This window comes from Ornithodoros turicata, chromosome 1, assembly GCF_037126465.1.
Source record: "Ornithodoros turicata isolate Travis chromosome 1, ASM3712646v1, whole genome shotgun sequence".
NCBI classification, from domain to species: domain Eukaryota; kingdom Metazoa; phylum Arthropoda; class Arachnida; order Ixodida; family Argasidae; genus Ornithodoros; species Ornithodoros turicata.
The window spans coordinates 172,716,613-172,736,699 of NC_088201.1; the positions used below are offsets into that span (position 1 = coordinate 172,716,613).

Genomic DNA, 20,087 nt, shown 5'->3' on the forward strand with positions numbered 1-20,087 from the left:
TTCGGCCTTGTTGGGCCATCATCAGCAGTACGCAGGCAAGCAACGTTTGAGTGGATGGCGTCAGAAGGTCACGTGGCACGTGATGCCTCCCGTCAGGGTGTCCTAAGACACCTCTGAAAGCCCAGTGCAAAGCCAGTCAAGTGTATAAGAAGAAAAAAAATAGCAGGAGCTCTGTGGCTGCACGTATAGCATAGGTTTGTAATTAAAACGTCGCCGTGCCAGTACTGGACAGCTGTTTCGGCCTTGTTGGGCCATCATCAGCAGTACGCAGGCAGGCAACGTTTGAGTGGATGGCGTCAGTGCCTCCCGTCAGGGTGTCCTAAGACACCTCTGAAAGCCCAGTGCAAAGCCAGTCAAGTGTATAAGGAGAAAAAAAATAGCAGGAGATCTTTGGCTGCACGTATAGCATATGTTTGTAATTCAAACGTCGCCGTGCCAGTACTGGACAGCTGTTTCGGCCTTGTTGGGCCATCAGCAGCAGTACGCAGGCAGGCAACGTTTGAGTGGATGGCGTCACAAGGTCACGTGGCACGTGATGTCTCCCCTCAGGGTGTCCTAAGACACCTCTGAAAGCCCAGTGCAAAGCCAGTCAAGTGTATAAGAAGAAAAAAAAATAGCAGGAGCTCTGTGGCTGCACGTATACCATAGGTTTGTAATTAAAACGTCGCCGTGCCAGTACTGGACAGCTGTTTCGGCCTTGTTGGGCCATCATCAGCAGTACGCAGGCAGGCAACGTTTGAGTGGATGGCGTCAGTGCCTCCCGTCAGGGTGTCCTAAGACACCTCTGAAAGCCCAGTGCAAAGCCAGTCAAGTGTATAAGGAGAAAAAAAATAGCAGGAGATCTTTGGCTGCACGTATAGCATATGTTTGTAATTCAAACGTCGCCGTGCCAGTACTGGACAGCTGTTTCGGCCTTGTTGGGCCATCAGCAGCAGTACGCAGGCAGGCAACGTTTGAGTGGATGGCGTCACAAGGTCACGTGGCACGTGATGCCTCCCCTCAGGGTGTCCTAAGACACCTCTGAAAGCCCAGTGCAAAGCCAGTCAAGTGTATAAGGAGAAAAAAAATTAGCAGGAGCTCTTTGGCTGCACGTATAGCATATGTTTGTAATTCAAACGTCGCCGTGCCAGTATTGGACAGCTGCTTCGGCCTTGTTGGGCCATCATCAGCAGTACGCAGGCAGGCAACGTTTGAGCGGACGGCGTCAGAAGGTCACGTGGCACGTGATGCCTCCCGTCAGGGTGTCCTAAGACACCTCTGAAAGCCCAGTGCAGAGCCAGTCAAGCGTATAAGGAGAAAAAAAATAGCAGGGGCTCTTTGGCTGCACGTATAGCATATGTTTGTAATTCAAACGTCGCCGTGCCAGTACTCGACAGCTGTTTCGGCCTTGTTGGGCCATCATCAGCATTACGCAGGCAGGCAACGTTTGAGTGGATGGCGTCAGAAGGTCACGTGTCACGTGATGCCTCCCGTCAGGGTGTCCTAACACACCTCGGAAAGCCCGGGGCAAACCATGTCAAGTGTATAAGGAGAAAAAAAATAGCAGGAGCTCTTTGGCTGCACGTATAGCATATGTTTGTAATTCAAACGTCGCCGTGCCAGTGCTGGACAGCAGTTTCGGCCTTGTTGGGCCATCATCAGCAGTACGCAGGCAAGCAACGTTTGAGTGGATGGCGTCAGAAGGTCACGTGGCACGTGATGCCTCCCGTCAGGGTGTCCTAAGACACCTCTGAAAGCCCAGTGCAAAGCCAGTCAAGTGTATAAGAAGAAAAAAAAAATAGCAGGAGCTCTGTGGCTGCACGTATACCATAGGTTTGTAATTAAAACGTCGCCGTGCCAGTACTGGACAGCTGTTTCGGCCTTGTTGGGCCATCATCAGCAGTACGCAGGCAGGCAACGTTTGAGTGGATGGCGTCAGTGCCTCCCGTCAGGGTGTCCTAAGACACCTCTGAAAGCCCAGTGCAAAGCCAGTCAAGTGTATAAGGAGAAAAAAAATAGCAGGAGATCTTTGGCTGCACGCATAGCATATGTTTGTAATTCAAACGTCGCCGTGCCAGTACTGGACAGCTGTTTCGGCCTTGTTGGGCCATCAGCAGCAGTACGCAGGCAGGCAACGTTTGAGTGGATGGCGTCACAAGGTCACGTGGCACGTGATGCCTCCCCTCAGGGTGTCCTAAGACACCTCTGAAAGCCCAGTGCAAAGCCAGTCAAGTGTATAAGGAGAAAAAAAATTAGCAGGAGCTCTTTGGCTGCACGTATAGCATATGTTTGTAATTCAAACGTCGCCGTGCCAGTATTGGACAGCTGTTTCGGCCTTGTTGGGCCATCATCAGCAGTACGCAGGCAGGCAACGTTTGAGCGGACGGCGTCAGAAGGTCACGTGGCACGTGATGCCTCCTGTCAGGGTGTCCTAAGACACCTCTGAAAGCCCAGTGCAGAGCCAGTCAAGCGTATAAGGAGAAAAAAAAATAGCAGGGGCTCTTTGGCTGCACGTATAGCATATGTTTGTAATTCAAACGTCGCCGTGCCAGTACTCGACAGCTGTTTCGGCCATGTTGGGCCATCATCAGCAGTACGCAGGCAGGCAACGTTTGAGCGGATGGCGTCAGAAGGTCACGTGGCACGTGATGCCTCCCGTCAGGGTGTCCTAAGACACCTCTGAAAGCCCAGTGCAAAGCAAGTCAATTGTATAAGGAGAAAAAAATTAGAAGGAGCTCTTTGGCTGCACGTATAGCATATGTTTGTAATTCAAACGTCGCCGTGCCAGTACTGGACAGCTGTTTCGGCCTTGTTGGGCCATCATCAGCAGTACGCAGGCACGCAACGTTTGAGCGGATGGCGTCAGAAGGTCACGTGGCACGTGATGCCTCCCGTCACGGTGTCCTAAGACACCTCTGAGAGCCCAGTGCAAAGCCAGTCAAGTGTATAAGGAGAAAAAAAATTAGCAGGAGCTCTTTGGCTGCACGTATAGCATATGTTTGTAATTCAAACGTCGCCGTGCCAGTACTGGACAGGTGTTTCGGCATTGTTGGGCCATCATCAGCAGTACGCAGGCAGGCAACGTTTCAGCGGATGCCGTCAGAAGGTCACGTGGCACGTGATGCCTCCCGTCAGGGTGTCCTAAGACACCTCTGAAAGCCCAGTGCAAAGCCAGTCAAGTGTATAAGGAGAAAAAAAATTAGCAGGAGCTCTTTGGCTGCACGTATAGCATATGTTTGTAATTCAAACGTCGTCGTGCCTGTACTAAACAGCTGTTTCGGCCTTGTTGGGCCATCATCAGCAGTACGCAGGCAGGCAACGTTTGAGCGGATGGCGTCAGAAGGTCACGTGGTACGTCATGCCTCCCGTCAGGGTGTCAAAAGACACCTCTGAAAGCCCAGTGCAAAGCCAGTCAAGTGTATAAGGAGAAAACAAATTAGCAGGAGATCTTTGGCTGCACGTATAGCATATGTTTGTAATTCAAACGTCGCCGTGCCAGTACTGGACAGGTGTTTCGGCCTTGTTGGGCCATCATCAGCAGTACGCAGCCAGGCAACGTTTGAGTGGATGGCGTCAGCCTCTGAAAGCCCAGTGCAAAGCCAGTCAAGTGTATTAGGAGAAAAAAAAATTAGCAGGAGCTCTTTGGGGGGCTGCACGTATAGCATATGTTTGTAATTCAAACGTCGCCGTGCCAGTATTGGACAGCTGTTTCGGCCTTGTTGGGCCATCATCAGCAGTACGCAGGCAGGCAACGTTGGAGCGGATGGCGTCAGCAGGTCACGTGGCACGTGATGCCTCCCGTCAGGGTGTCCTAAGACACCTCTGAAAGCCCAGTGCAAAGCCAGTCAAGTGTATAAGGAGAAAAAATAGCAGGAGCTCTGTGGCTGCACGTATAGCATATGTTTGTAATTAAAACGTCGCCGTGCCAGTATTGGACAGCTGTTTCGGCCTTCTTGGGCCATCATCAGCAGTACGCAGGCAGGCAACGTTTGAGCGGATGGCGTCAGAAGGTCACGTGGCACGTGATGCCTCCCGTCAGGGTGTCCTAAGACACCTCTGAAAGCCCAGTGCAAAGCCAGTCAAGTGTATAAGGAGAAAAAAAAAATTAGCAGGAGCTCTTTGGCTGCACGTATAGCATATGTTTGTAATTCAAACGTCGCCGTGCCAGTATTGGACAGCTGTTTCGGCCTTGTTGGGCCATCATCACCTGTACCCAGGCAGGCAACGTTTGAGCGGATGCCGTCAGAAGGTCACGTGGCACGTGATGCCTCCCGTCAGGGTGTCCTAAGACACCTCTGAAAGCCCAGTGCAAAGCCAGTCAAGTGTATAAGGAGAAAAAAATAGCAGGAGCTCTGTGGCTGCACGTATAGCATATGTTTGTAATTAAAACGTCGCCGTGCCAGTACTGGACAGCTGTTTCGGCCTTGTTGGGCCATCATCAGCAGTACGCAGGCAGGCAACGTTTGAGTGGATGGCGTCAGAAGGTCACGTGGCACGTGATGCCTCCCGTCAGGGTGTCCTAAGACACCTCTGAAAGCCCAGTGCAAAGCCAGTCAAGTGTATAAGGAGAAAAAAAAATAGCAGGAGCTCTTTGGCTGCACGTATAGCATATGTTTGTAATTCAAACGTCGCCGTGCCAGTACTGGACAGCTGTTTCGGCCTTGTTGGGCCATCATCAGCATTACGCAGGCAGGCAACGTTTGAGTGGATGGCGTCAGAATGTCACGTGATGCCTCCCGTCAGGGTGTCCTAACACACCTCGGAAAGCCCGGGGCAAAGCCAGTCAAGTGTATAAGGAGAAAAAAAATAGCAGGAGCTCTTTGGCTGCACGTATAGCATATGTTTGTAATTCAAACGTCGCCGTGCCAGTACTGGACAGCTGTTTCGGCCTTGTTGGGCCATCATCAGCAGTACGCAGGTACGGAACGTTTGAGCGGATGGCGTCAGAAGGTCACGTGGCACGTGATGCCTCCCGTCAGGGTGTCCTAAGACACCTCTGAAAGCCCAGTGCAAAGCCAGTCAAGTGTATAAGGAGAAAAAAAAATAGCAGGAGATCTTTGGCTGCACGTATAGCATATGTTTGTAATTCAAACGTCGCCGTGCCAGTACTGGACAGCTGTTTCGGCCTTGTTGGGCCATCATCAGCAGTACGCAGGCAGGCAACGTTTGAGTGGGTGGCGTCAGAAGGTCACGTGGCACGTGATGCCTCCCGTCAGGGTGTCCTAACACACCTCGGAAAGCCCGGGGCAAAGCCAGTCAAGTGTATAAGGAGAAAAAAAATTAGCAGGAGCTCTTTGGCTGCACGTATAGCATATGTTTGTAATTCAAACGTCGCCGTGCCAGTACTGGACAGCTGTTTCGGCCTTGTTGGGCCATCATCTGCAGTACGCAGGCAAGCACCGTTTGAGCGGATGGCGTCAGAAGGTCACGTGGAACGTGATGCCTCCCGTCAGGGTGTCCTAAGACACCTCTGAAAGCCCAGTTCAAAGCCAGTCAAGTGTATAAGGAGAAAAAAAATAGCAGGAGCTCTTTGGCTGCACGTATAGCATATGTTTGTAATTCAAACGTCGCCGTGCCAGTACTGGACAGCTGTTTCGGCCTTGTTGGGCCATCATCAGCATTACGCAGGCAGGCAACGTTTGAGTGGATGGCGTCAGAAGGTCACGTGTCACGTGATGCCTCCCGTCAGGGTGTCCTAACACACCTCGGAAAGCCCGGGGCAAAGCCAGTCAAGTGTATAAGGAGAAAAAAAATAGCAGGAGCTCTTTGGCTGCACGTATAGCATATGTTTGTAATTCAAACGTCGCCGTGCCAGTACTGGACAGCTGTTTCGGACTTGTTGGGCCATCATCAGCAGTACGCAGGTACGGAACGTTTGAGCGGATGGCGTCAGAAGGTCACGTGGCACGTGATGCCTCCCGTCACGGTGTCCTAAGACACCTCTGAAAGCCCAGTGCAAAGCCAGTCAAATGTATAAGGAGAAAAAAAAATAGCAGGAGATCTTTGGCTGCACGTATAGCATATGTTTGTAATTCAAACGTCGCCGTGCCAGTACTGGACAGCTGTTTCGGCCTTGTTGGGCCATCATCAGCAGTACGCAGGCAGGCAACGTTTGAGTGGGTGGCGTCAGAAGGTCACGTGGCACGTGATGCCTCCCGTCAGGGTGTCCTAACACACCTCGGAAAGCTCGGGGCAAAGCCAGTCAAGTGTATAAGGAGAAAAAAAATTAGCAGGAGCTCTTTGGCTGCACGTATAGCATATGTTTGTAATTCAAACGTCGCCGTGCCAGTACTGGACAGCTGTTTCGGCCTTGTTGGGCCATCATCTGCAGTACGCAGGCAAGCACCGTTTGAGCGGATGGCGTCAGAAGGTCACGTGGAACGTGATGCCTCCCGTCAGGGTGTCCTAAGACACCTCTGAAAGCCCAGTGCAAAGCCAGTCAAGTGTATAAGGAGAAAAAAATAGCAGGAGCTCTTTGGCTGCACGTATAGCATATGTTTGTAATTCAAACGTCGCCGTGCCAGTACTGGACAGCTGTTTCGGCCTTGTTGGGCCATCATCAGCATTACGCAGGCAGGCAACGTTTGAGTGGATGGCGTCAGAAGGTCACGTGTCACGTGATGCCTCCCGTCAGGGTGTCCTAACACACCTCGGAAAGCCCGGGGCAAAGCCAGTCAAGTGTATAAGGAGAAAAAAAATAGCAGGAGCTCTTTGGCTGCACGTATAGCATATGTTTGTAATTCAAACGTCGCCGTGCCAGTACTGGACAGCTGTTTCGGCCTTGTTGGGCCATCATCAGCAGTACGCAGGTACGGAACGTTTGAGCGGATGGCGTCAGAAGGTCACGTGGCACGTGATGCCTCCCGTCAGGGTGTCCTAAGACACCTCTGAAAGCCCAGTGCAAAGCCAGTCAAGTGTATAAGGGGAAAAAAATTAGCAGGAGATCTTTGGCTGCACGTATAGCATATGTTTGTAATTCAAACGTCGCCGTGCCAGTACTGGACAGCTGTTTCGGCCTTCTTGGGCCATCATCAGCAGTACGCAGGCAGGCAACGTTTGAGTGGGTGGCGTCAGAAGGTCACGTGGCACGTGATGCCTCCCGTCAGGGTGTCCTAACACACCTCGGAAAGCCCGGGGCAAAGCCAGTCAAGTGTATAAGGAGAAAAAAAATAGCAGGAGCTCTTTGGCTGCACGTATAGCATATGTTCGTAATTCAAACGTCGCCGTGCCAGTACTGGACAGCTGTTTCGGCCTTGTTGGGCCATCATCAGCAGTACGCAGGTACGGAACGTTTGAGCGGATGGCGTCAGAAGGTCACGTGGCACGTGATGCCTCCCGTCAGGGTGTCCTAGGACACCTCTGAAAGCCCAGTGCAAAGCCAGTCAAGTGTATAAGGGGAAAAAAAATTTGCAGGAGATCTTTGGCTGCACGTATAGCATACGTTTGTAATTCAAACGTCGCCGTGCCAGTACTGGACAGCTGTTTCGGCCTTCTTGGGCCATCATCAGCAGTACGCAGGCAGGCAACGTTTGAGTGGGTGGCGTCAGAAGGTCACGTGGCACGTGATGCCTCCCGTCAGGGTGTCCTAACACACCTCGGAAAGCCCGGGGCAAAGCCAGTCAAGTGTATAAGGAGAAAAAAATAGCAGGAGGTCTTTGGCTGCACGTATAGCATATGTTTGTAATTCAAACGTCGCCGTGCCTGTACTGGGCAGCTGTTTCGGCCTTGTTGGGACATCATCAGCAGTACGCAGGCTGGCAACGTTTGAGCGGATGGCGTCAGAAGGTCACTTGGCACGTGACGCCTCCCGTCAGGGTGTCCTAAGACACCTCTGAAAGCCCAGTGCAAAGCCAGTCAAGTGTATAAGGAGAAAAAAAAATTAGCAGGAACTCTTTGGCTGCACGTATAGCATATGTTTGCAATTCAAACGTCGCCGTGCCAGTACTGGACAGCTGTTTCGACCTTGTTGGGCCATCATCAGCAGTACGCAGGCAGCCAACGTTTGAGCAGATGGCGTCAGAAGGTCACGTGGCACGTGATGCCTCCCGTCAGGGTGTCCTAAGACACCTCTGAAAGCCCAGTGCAAAGCCAGTCAAGTGTACAAGGAGAAAAAAAAATTAGCAGGAACTCTTTGGCTGCACGTATAGCATATGTTTGCAATTCAAACGTCGCCGTGCCAGTACTGGACAGCTGTTTCGGCCTTGTTTTGCAATCAGCAGCAGTACGCAGGCAGGCAACATTTGAGTGGATGGCGTCAGAAGTTCACGTAGCACGTGATGCCTCCTGTCAGGGTGTCCTAAGACACCTCTGAAAGCCCAGTGCAAAGCCAGTCAAGTGTATAAGGAGAAAAAATTTAGCAGGAGCTCTTTGGCTGCACGTATAGCATATGTTTGTAATTCAAACGTCGCCGTGCCAGTACTGGACAGCTGTTTCGGCCTTGTTGGGCCATCATCAGCATTACGCAGGCAGGCAACGTTTGAGTGGATGGCGTCAGAATGTCACGTGATGCCTCCCGTCAGGGTGTCCTAACACACCTCGGAAAGCCCGGGGCAAAGCCAGTCAAGTGTATAAGGAGAAAAAAAATAGCAGGAGCTCTTTGGCTGCACGTATAGCATATGTTTGTAATTCAAACGTCGCCGTGCCAGTACTGGACAGCTGTTTCGGCCTTGTTGGGCCATCATCAGCAGTACGCAGGTACGGAACGTTTGAGCGGATGGCGTCAGAAGGTCACGTGGCACGTGATGCCTCCCGTCAGGGTGTCCTAAGACACCTCTGAAAGCCCAGTGCAAAGCCAGTCAAGTGTATAAGGAGAAAAAAAAATAGCAGGAGATCTTTGGCTGCACGTATAGCATATGTTTGTAATTCAAACGTCGCCGTGCCAGTACTGGACAGCTGTTTCGGCCTTGTTGGGCCATCATCAGCAGTACGCAGGCAGGCAACGTTTGAGTGGGTGGCGTCAGAAGGTCACGTGGCACGTGATGCCTCCCGTCAGGGTGTCCTAACACACCTCGGAAAGCCCGGGGCAAAGCCAGTCAAGTGTATAAGGAGAAAAAAAATTAGCAGGAGCTCTTTGGCTGCACGTATAGCATATGTTTGTAATTCAAACGTCGCCGTGCCAGTACTGGACAGCTGTTTCGGCCTTGTTGGGCCATCATCTGCAGTACGCAGGCAAGCACCGTTTGAGCGGATGGCGTCAGAAGGTCACGTGGAACGTGATGCCTCCCGTCAGGGTGTCCTAAGACACCTCTGAAAGCCCAGTTCAAAGCCAGTCAAGTGTATAAGGAGAAAAAAAATAGCAGGAGCTCTTTGGCTGCACGTATAGCATATGTTTGTAATTCAAACGTCGCCGTGCCAGTACTGGACAGCTGTTTCGGCCTTGTTGGGCCATCATCAGCATTACGCAGGCAGGCAACGTTTGAGTGGATGGCGTCAGAAGGTCACGTGTCACGTGATGCCTCCCGTCAGGGTGTCCTAACACACCTCGGAAAGCCCGGGGCAAAGCCAGTCAAGTGTATAAGGAGAAAAAAAATAGCAGGAGCTCTTTGGCTGCACGTATAGCATATGTTTGTAATTCAAACGTCGCCGTGCCAGTACTGGACAGCTGTTTCGGACTTGTTGGGCCATCATCAGCAGTACGCAGGTACGGAACGTTTGAGCGGATGGCGTCAGAAGGTCACGTGGCACGTGATGCCTCCCGTCACGGTGTCCTAAGACACCTCTGAAAGCCCAGTGCAAAGCCAGTCAAATGTATAAGGAGAAAAAAAAATAGCAGGAGATCTTTGGCTGCACGTATAGCATATGTTTGTAATTCAAACGTCGCCGTGCCAGTACTGGACAGCTGTTTCGGCCTTGTTGGGCCATCATCAGCAGTACGCAGGCAGGCAACGTTTGAGTGGGTGGCGTCAGAAGGTCACGTGGCACGTGATGCCTCCCGTCAGGGTGTCCTAACACACCTCGGAAAGCTCGGGGCAAAGCCAGTCAAGTGTATAAGGAGAAAAAAAATTAGCAGGAGCTCTTTGGCTGCACGTATAGCATATGTTTGTAATTCAAACGTCGCCGTGCCAGTACTGGACAGCTGTTTCGGCCTTGTTGGGCCATCATCTGCAGTACGCAGGCAAGCACCGTTTGAGCGGATGGCGTCAGAAGGTCACGTGGAACGTGATGCCTCCCGTCAGGGTGTCCTAAGACACCTCTGAAAGCCCAGTGCAAAGCCAGTCAAGTGTATAAGGAGAAAAAAATAGCAGGAGCTCTTTGGCTGCACGTATAGCATATGTTTGTAATTCAAACGTCGCCGTGCCAGTACTGGACAGCTGTTTCGGCCTTGTTGGGCCATCATCAGCATTACGCAGGCAGGCAACGTTTGAGTGGATGGCGTCAGAAGGTCACGTGTCACGTGATGCCTCCCGTCAGGGTGTCCTAACACACCTCGGAAAGCCCGGGGCAAAGCCAGTCAAGTGTATAAGGAGAAAAAAAATAGCAGGAGCTCTTTGGCTGCACGTATAGCATATGTTTGTAATTCAAACGTCGCCGTGCCAGTACTGGACAGCTGTTTCGGCCTTGTTGGGCCATCATCAGCAGTACGCAGGTACGGAACGTTTGAGCGGATGGCGTCAGAAGGTCACGTGGCACGTGATGCCTCCCGTCAGGGTGTCCTAAGACACCTCTGAAAGCCCAGTGCAAAGCCAGTCAAGTGTATAAGGGGAAAAAAATTAGCAGGAGATCTTTGGCTGCACGTATAGCATATGTTTGTAATTCAAACGTCGCCGTGCCAGTACTGGACAGCTGTTTCGGCCTTGTTGGGCCATCATCTGCAGTACGCAGGCAAGCACCGTTTGAGCGGATGGCGTCAGAAGGTCACGTGGAACGTGATGCCTCCCGTCAGGGTGTCCTAAGACACCTCTGAAAGCCCAGTTCAAAGCCAGTCAAGTGTATAAGGAGAAAAAAAATAGCAGGAGCTCTTTGGCTGCACGTATAGCATATGTTTGTAATTCAAACGTCGCCGTGCCAGTACTGGACAGCTGTTTCGGCCTTGTTGGGCCATCATCAGCATTACGCAGGCAGGCAACGTTTGAGTGGATGGCGTCAGAAGGTCACGTGTCACGTGATGCCTCCCGTCAGGGTGTCCTAACACACCTCGGAAAGCCCGGGGCAAAGCCAGTCAAGTGTATAAGGAGAAAAAAAATAGCAGGAGCTCTTTGGCTGCACGTATAGCATATGTTTGTAATTCAAACGTCGCCGTGCCAGTACTGGACAGCTGTTTCGGACTTGTTGGGCCATCATCAGCAGTACGCAGGTACGGAACGTTTGAGCGGATGGCGTCAGAAGGTCACGTGGCACGTGATGCCTCCCGTCACGGTGTCCTAAGACACCTCTGAAAGCCCAGTGCAAAGCCAGTCAAATGTATAAGGAGAAAAAAAAATAGCAGGAGATCTTTGGCTGCACGTATAGCATATGTTTGTAATTCAAACGTCGCCGTGCCAGTACTGGACAGCTGTTTCGGCCTTGTTGGGCCATCATCAGCAGTACGCAGGCAGGCAACGTTTGAGTGGGTGGCGTCAGAAGGTCACGTGGCACGTGATGCCTCCCGTCAGGGTGTCCTAACACACCTCGGAAAGCTCGGGGCAAAGCCAGTCAAGTGTATAAGGAGAAAAAAAATTAGCAGGAGCTCTTTGGCTGCACGTATAGCATATGTTTGTAATTCAAACGTCGCCGTGCCAGTACTGGACAGCTGTTTCGGCCTTGTTGGGCCATCATCTGCAGTACGCAGGCAAGCACCGTTTGAGCGGATGGCGTCAGAAGGTCACGTGGAACGTGATGCCTCCCGTCAGGGTGTCCTAAGACACCTCTGAAAGCCCAGTGCAAAGCCAGTCAAGTGTATAAGGAGAAAAAAATAGCAGGAGCTCTTTGGCTGCACGTATAGCATATGTTTGTAATTCAAACGTCGCCGTGCCAGTACTGGACAGCTGTTTCGGCCTTGTTGGGCCATCATCAGCATTACGCAGGCAGGCAACGTTTGAGTGGATGGCGTCAGAAGGTCACGTGTCACGTGATGCCTCCCGTCAGGGTGTCCTAACACACCTCGGAAAGCCCGGGGCAAAGCCAGTCAAGTGTATAAGGAGAAAAAAAATAGCAGGAGCTCTTTGGCTGCACGTATAGCATATGTTTGTAATTCAAACGTCGCCGTGCCAGTACTGGACAGCTGTTTCGGCCTTGTTGGGCCATCATCAGCAGTACGCAGGTACGGAACGTTTGAGCGGATGGCGTCAGAAGGTCACGTGGCACGTGATGCCTCCCGTCAGGGTGTCCTAAGACACCTCTGAAAGCCCAGTGCAAAGCCAGTCAAGTGTATAAGGGGAAAAAAATTAGCAGGAGATCTTTGGCTGCACGTATAGCATATGTTTGTAATTCAAACGTCGCCGTGCCAGTACTGGACAGCTGTTTCGGCCTTCTTGGGCCATCATCAGCAGTACGCAGGCAGGCAACGTTTGAGTGGGTGGCGTCAGAAGGTCACGTGGCACGTGATGCCTCCCGTCAGGGTGTCCTAACACACCTCGGAAAGCCCGGGGCAAAGCCAGTCAAGTGTATAAGGAGAAAAAAAATAGCAGGAGCTCTTTGGCTGCACGTATAGCATATGTTCGTAATTCAAACGTCGCCGTGCCAGTACTGGACAGCTGTTTCGGCCTTGTTGGGCCATCATCAGCAGTACGCAGGTACGGAACGTTTGAGCGGATGGCGTCAGAAGGTCACGTGGCACGTGATGCCTCCCGTCAGGGTGTCCTAGGACACCTCTGAAAGCCCAGTGCAAAGCCAGTCAAGTGTATAAGGGGAAAAAAAATTTGCAGGAGATCTTTGGCTGCACGTATAGCATACGTTTGTAATTCAAACGTCGCCGTGCCAGTACTGGACAGCTGTTTCGGCCTTCTTGGGCCATCATCAGCAGTACGCAGGCAGGCAACGTTTGAGTGGGTGGCGTCAGAAGGTCACGTGGCACGTGATGCCTCCCGTCAGGGTGTCCTAACACACCTCGGAAAGCCCGGGGCAAAGCCAGTCAAGTGTATAAGGAGAAAAAAATAGCAGGAGGTCTTTGGCTGCACGTATAGCATATGTTTGTAATTCAAACGTCGCCGTGCCTGTACTGGGCAGCTGTTTCGGCCTTGTTGGGACATCATCAGCAGTACGCAGGCTGGCAACGTTTGAGCGGATGGCGTCAGAAGGTCACTTGGCACGTGACGCCTCCCGTCAGGGTGTCCTAAGACACCTCTGAAAGCCCAGTGCAAAGCCAGTCAAGTGTATAAGGAGAAAAAAAAATTAGCAGGAACTCTTTGGCTGCACGTATAGCATATGTTTGCAATTCAAACGTCGCCGTGCCAGTACTGGACAGCTGTTTCGACCTTGTTGGGCCATCATCAGCAGTACGCAGGCAGCCAACGTTTGAGCAGATGGCGTCAGAAGGTCACGTGGCACGTGATGCCTCCCGTCAGGGTGTCCTAAGACACCTCTGAAAGCCCAGTGCAAAGCCAGTCAAGTGTACAAGGAGAAAAAAAAATTAGCAGGAACTCTTTGGCTGCACGTATAGCATATGTTTGCAATTCAAACGTCGCCGTGCCAGTACTGGACAGCTGTTTCGGCCTTGTTTTGCAATCAGCAGCAGTACGCAGGCAGGCAACATTTGAGTGGATGGCGTCAGAAGTTCACGTAGCACGTGATGCCTCCTGTCAGGGTGTCCTAAGACACCTCTGAAAGCCCAGTGCAAAGCCAGTCAAGTGTATAAGGAGAAAAAATTTAGCAGGAGCTCTTTGGCTGCACGTATAGCATATGTTTGTAATTCAAACGTCGCCGTGCCAGTACTGGACAGCTGTTTCGGCCTTGTTGGGCCATCATCAGCAGTACGCAGGCAGGCAACGTTTGAGCGGATGGCGTCAGAAGGTCACGTGGTACGTCATGCCTCCCGTCAGGGTGTCCTAAGACACCTCTGAAAGCCCAGTGCACAGCCAGTCAAGTGTATAAGGAGAAAAAAAATAGCAGGAGCTCTTTGGCTGCACGTATAGCATATGTTTGTAATTCAAACGTCGCCGTGCCAGTACTGGACAGCTGTTTCGGCCTTCTTGGGCCATCATCAGCAGTACGCAGGCAGGCAACGTTTGAGCGGATGGCGTCAGAAGGTCACGTGGCACGTGATGCCTCCCGACAGGGTGTCCTAAGACACCTCTGAAAGCCCAGTGCAAAGCCAGTCAAGTGTATAAGGAGAAAAAAATTAGCAGGAGATCTTTGGCTGCTCGTATAGCATATGTTTGTAATTCAAACGTCGCCGTGCCAGTACTGGACAGCTGTTTCGGCCTTGTTGGGCCATCATCAGCAGTACGCAGGCAGGCAACGTTTGAGTGGATGGCGTCAGAAGGTCACGTGGCATGTGATACCTCCCGTCAGGGTGTCCTAAGACACCTCTGAAAGCCCAGTGCAAAGCCAGTCAAGTGTATAAGGAGAAAACAAATTAGCAGGAGATCTTTGGCTGCACGTATAGCATATGTTTGTAATTCAAACGTCGCCGTGCCAGTACTGGACAGCTGTTTCGGCCTTGTTGGGCCATCATCAGCAGTACGCAGGCAGGCAACGTTTGAGTGGATGGCGTCAGAAGGTCAGGTGGCATGTGATACCTCCCGTCAGGGTATCCTAAGACACCTCTGAAAGCCCAGTGCAAAGCAAGTCAATTGTATAAGGAGAAAAAAATTAGAAGGAGCTTGTGGCGAAGAAGACGAAGGCCACTACCCGGCAGCTGCGTGAATAAAAGACGATCGAGTCAAGTCTCGAGTTTGTTCCAGCCTGAACGGTCACACGCCTCACTCATTCCACAGTGGTGACCCGGACGTGATGCAAGGGTCGTCTGACGCACAACCTCCAACCTCTGCTCCGCCCCTGCAGTCAGCGTCAGTTGCGCATTTCGCAATTCGACTGCCCCCTTTTTTCCGTTCGAGGCCAGAGATATGGTTCCAGCAAGCCGAGTCACAGTTCGCGCTGGGCCACATTACATCGCAGATCATCAAGTTTCATCATGTTTTATCAGTGCTGCCTGAGGACGTCCTACTCCAAATTGCGGACACCCTAAGCACCCCTGCAGCCCTAGAACCGTACGACGCACTCAAGGCCGCCGTGATCGGCAGATCCCAACCCTCTGACCGACAACGCCTGCAGGAGATAATTTCAAGCGAGGCTTTGGGGGACCGCAAGCCTTCTGACCTCCTCCGGCACATGCAGGCAGTCCTCGGAAATGCCTCATTTGACGAGAAGCTCCTCCGCGAGCTATTCCTGTCGAAGTTACCTCCTACCGTCCAGCTTGCCCTCTCTGTCGCAGACTCCACGAATCTAGCAGCCCTAGCGTCCCGTGCGGACAAAGCCATGGAGCTGTACGCGGATTCCAGCTTTTCCACCAACCTGGCATCCGTATCAAGCAACGTATCGAGCAACGCTATGCACTGCCAGCCGTCGCTCGCGCAGTCCCAAGACAACTCCGACCTCTCCCCCTTGCGAGATGAGATACGCCGTTTAGCGGACCTGCTGGATCGCTCCCTTTCCCGCGACCAACCATCTTCCCGTCGCCCGGACCAACGCCGTGCTAGAAGCCGTTCCCCGACTCCGCCACCTTCCAGGCGTCGCCAGCTTTGCTGGTTCCACAAGCGTTTCGGCCGTCGAGCTCGCCGCTGCGAATCACCCTGTAACTGGCAGGGAAACGCCGAAGGGGATTACTAGAGGCGACCCAGGATCCCCACTCTACGAACCCGCGTCGCCTTTTCTTCATCAAAAACCGTTGCGGCAAGGAAAACTTTCTCGTGGACACCGGAGCGGAGGTTAGCGTGCTACCCGCCACACTGCAAGACAGAAGGCACAGCCCGCTCATGTACTTAACGGCAGTAAACGGTTCCCGCATTCCAGTCTACTACCGTCGTTCCTTGTCTTTGGATTTCGGGTTACGAAGGGTTTTCCACTGGGTGTTCCTGGTCGCAGACACCAAGCACTGCATATTGGGCAGCGATTTCCTTAGCCACAACAAGATCTTGGTAGACGTCGCCCGACATCGGCTTCTCGACCATGTTACACGTATGGCGGTTAATGGCGTTGCCACGCGCGTGCGCTCAGCCGGTATCGCAACTCCGCGCCCTCCAGACAGCAGTTACGCAAACCTACTTGGTAAATTTCCATCATTAACCGCCCCGTGTGACTGGACCCAGCCCGTGAAACATCCCGTCGTCCACCGAATCATTACTCAGGGCCGACCAGTCTTCGCCAAAGCACGCCGCCTTAGTCCGGAAAAATTAACCATCGCAAGACAGGAATTCGACCACATGCTCGCAGTAGGCATCGTGCGGCCGTCGTCGAGTACATGGGCCTCCCCCCTTCACATGGTTCCTAAAAAAACAGGTGACTGGAGGCCGTGCGGCGACTACCGCGCGTTAAACCTGGCCACTACTCCCGACCGTTACCCGCTTCCCAATATCTCTGACTTTACCGCGGGATTGTCTGGTGCTTCCATCTTCTCCAAAATCGATTTAATGAAGGCTTATCACCAGATACCCATGGCGGAAGAGGACATCGCAAAAACAGCAATCATCACTCCATTTGGACTATTCGAATTCCTCCGAATGCCTTTCGGGCTACGAAATGCGGCACAATCGTTCCAGCGATTTATTGACAACATCACACGAGGGCTACCTTTTGTATTTGCCTACCTGGATGACCTGCTCGTGGCCAGTGCTTCCCAGGAGGAGCACTTAACACATCTCCGCGCCTTGTTCCAGCGGTTAGCCGATCATGGTTTGCTCATCAACGCCGATAAGTGCGAGTTTGGAGTTCCCGCCTTGGAGTTTCTCGGTCACCGTGTTGACGCCCAAGGCATCACTCCCCTTGCGAGCAAGGTCGACAAAATACAAAATTTCCCCTTGCCCACATCAGTGACCCAGCTACGCCGTTTTCTGGGCATGATTAACTTTTATAGGCGTTTTGTCCCGCGCTGCGCGTCCATTCTACGGCCACTAGAAGACCTGCTTCAAACGACTCAGCCCAACAGCGTGCCTTGGTCCATCGACACTATTGCAGCCTTTGAGCGAGCGAAGCAGGCCTTGGCGACAGCAACAACCTTAGCCCATCCGATCACCGGGGCCCCCACCTCCTTGATGGTTGACGCCTCGAATCGTGCTGCGGGTGCTGTACTCCAACAACACGTATCCGGCCACTGGCGACCTATAGCCTTTTATTCCAAGAAGTTCTCCCCGACGGAGGAAAAATACAGCACCTTCGGTCGAGAGCTTCTCGCCGCCTTCATGGCTGTCAAACACTTCAGATACTACCTCGAAGACAAAACCTTCGTTATTTTCACAGATCACAAGCCTCTCGTCTCTGCCTACAATTCCGGAAGCTGTCGCTACTTGCCCCGAGAACTTCGGCATCTCGCGTATCTGGCAGAGTTCAACGCACAGTTCGAGCACGTCACAGGGGCTGACAATGTACCTGCTGACACTCTTAGTCGGATCTCCACGATCGAGCAAACTGCTGTCGATCTCGCAGATATTTCCCGCCAGCAGCGCTCCGACCCAGATCTACAACGTATTCTATCCACCCGCGCTTCGTCACTCACGCTCCAGGAAATTGACTTTCCCGGGATTCCAGCCCCCGTCTACTGCGACACTTCCACAGGCACAGAACGTCCGTTTGTGCCAGGTTGTCTGAGACGTTCCATTTTCTCGGCATTTCATCAACTGTCGCATCCAGGAATCAAAGCGACGCAACGCCTCATCGCTGCGCGCTATGTCTGGCCGTCGATGAACACCGATATCCGTAACTGGACCAAATCCTGCGTTCCTTGCCAACGAGCCAAGGTGCACAGACACACCGTTTCGCCTCTATCGGCTTTTCCAGTACCCAACTGCCGTTTCGACCACATCCATCTCGATATCGTCGGCCCGCTACCACCCTCAGGCAACAACCGGTACCTGTTGACCTGCATTGACCGGTTTACTCGCTGGCCTGAAGTCGTTCCTATGCAAGATTGCACCGCCGAGACCGTCGCGCGCGCCTTCCTGTTCACTTGGATAGCGCGCTTCGGCGTTCCTTCCCAGATAACAACAGACAGGGGCAGGCAGTTCGAGTCCCGGCTCTTTACAACGCTCTCGGAGCTCCTCGGTACAACTCGTTGTCGCACAGCAGCGTACCATCCCAGCGCCAACGGAATGGTCGAGCGATTGCATAGGCACCTGAAGTCTGCTATTATGGCCTACGAAGATCCCTCCCATTGGCATGATTTCCTTCCATTAATCTTGCTGGGCCTTCGCACCGCTTGGAAGGAGGACCTCGGCTGCACGTCCGCCGAGCTGGTCTATGGCACCAGTCTTCGACTTCCCGCCGAGTTCTTCGACGCTTCCGCTAACGATACCTCGACCCGTTCGGTTGCCGTCGACTTTATTGACAAGCTTCGCCGGCATTTCTCTCTTATCAAACCGACACCAACCAGAGCCAATCAGACTCGCCCAACTTTCGTCTCCCCAGATCTTTCGTCCGCCACCCAAGTCTTCGTACGGACGGACGCCCTAAGGAGGTCCCTACAACCACCATACACTGGACCATACCACGTTTTAGAGCGCCTTCCCAAATACTTCGTTCTCGACTGCAACGGACGTCGGGAAACTATTTCTATCGACAGGCTCAAACCTGCCTTCATCGAGCCGCCTACCTTACCGTTGTCCTTCCCCTTATGTTCTGACAGCTGCACACTCAGTACCTCCTCCCACCAACCCAAGCACGTGTCTTGGAGCGACCCTGTCGCTTCTGAGGGGAGGGCTACTGTGGCGAAGAAGACGAAGGCCACTACCCGGCAGCTGCGTGAATAAAAGACGATCGAGTCAAGTCTCGAGTTTGTTCCAGCCTGAACGGTCACACGCCTCACTCATTCCACAAGCTCTTTGGCTGCACGTATAGCATATGTGTGTAATTCAAACGTCGCCGTGCCAGTACTGGACAGCTGTTTCGGCCTTGTTGGGCCATCATCAGCAGTACGCAGGCACGCAACGTTTGAGCGGATGGCGTCAGAAGGTCACGTGGCACGTGATGCCTCCCGTCACGGTGTCCTAAGACACCTCTGAGAGCCGAGTGCAAAGCCAGTCAAGTGTATAAGGAGAAAAAAAATTAGCAGGAGCTCTTTGGCTGCACGTATAGCATATGTTTGTAATTCAAACGTCGCCGTGCCAGTACTGGACAGGTGTTTCGGCATTGTTGGGCCATCATCAGCAGTACGCAGGCAGGCAACGTTTCAGCGGATGCCGTCAGAAGGTCACGTGATGCCTCCCGTCAGGGTGTCCTAAGACACCTCTGAAAGCCCAGTGCAAAGCTACTCAAGTGTATAAGGAGAAAAAAAAATTAGCAGGAACTCTTTGGCTGCACGTAGAGCATATGTTTGCAATTCAAACGTCGCTGTGCCAGTACTGGACAGCTGTTTCGACCTTGTTGGGCCATCATCAGCAGTACGCAGGCAGCCAACGTTTGAGCGGATGGCGTCAGAAGGTCACATGGCACGTGATGCCTCCCGTCAGGGTGTCCTAAGACACCTCTGAAAGCCCAGTGCAAAGCCAGTCAAGTGTATAAGGGGAAAAAAATAGCAGGAGATCTTTGGCTGCACGTATAGCATATGTTTGTAATTCAAACGTCGCCGTGCGAGTACTGGACAGCTATTTCGGCCTTGTTGGGCCATCATCAGCAGTACGCAGGCAGGCAACGTTTGAGTGGATGGCGTCAGAAGTTCACGTAGCACGTGATGCCTCCCGTCAGGGTGTCCTAAGACACCTCTGAAAGCCCAGTGCAAAGCCAGTCAAGTGTATAAGGAGAAAAAAATTTAGCAGGAGCTCTTTGGCTGCACGTATAGCATATGTTTGTAATTCAAACGTCGCCGTGCCAGTACTGGACAGCTGTTTCGGCCTTGTTGGGCCATCATCAGCAGTACGCAGGCAACGTTTGAGCGATTGGCGTCAGAAGGTCACGTGGCACGTGATGCCTCCCGTCAGGGTGTCCTAAGACACCTCTGAAAGCCCAGTGCAAAGCCAGTCAAGTGTATAAGGAGAAAACAAATT

General features: G+C 52.5%; 1 protein-coding gene across 1 annotated transcript; it reads left to right on the plus strand.

Moving 5' to 3' along the window:
- The first annotated feature begins 14,847 nt into the window (after positions 1 to 14,847).
- LOC135390135 (uncharacterized) lies at positions 14,848 to 15,723 on the plus strand. Its single transcript, XM_064620130.1, has one exon. The coding sequence runs from the start codon at positions 14,848 to 14,850 to the stop codon at positions 15,721 to 15,723; it is 876 nt and encodes a 291-aa protein (XP_064476200.1).
- The last annotated feature ends 4,364 nt before the right edge of the window (positions 15,724 to 20,087 follow it).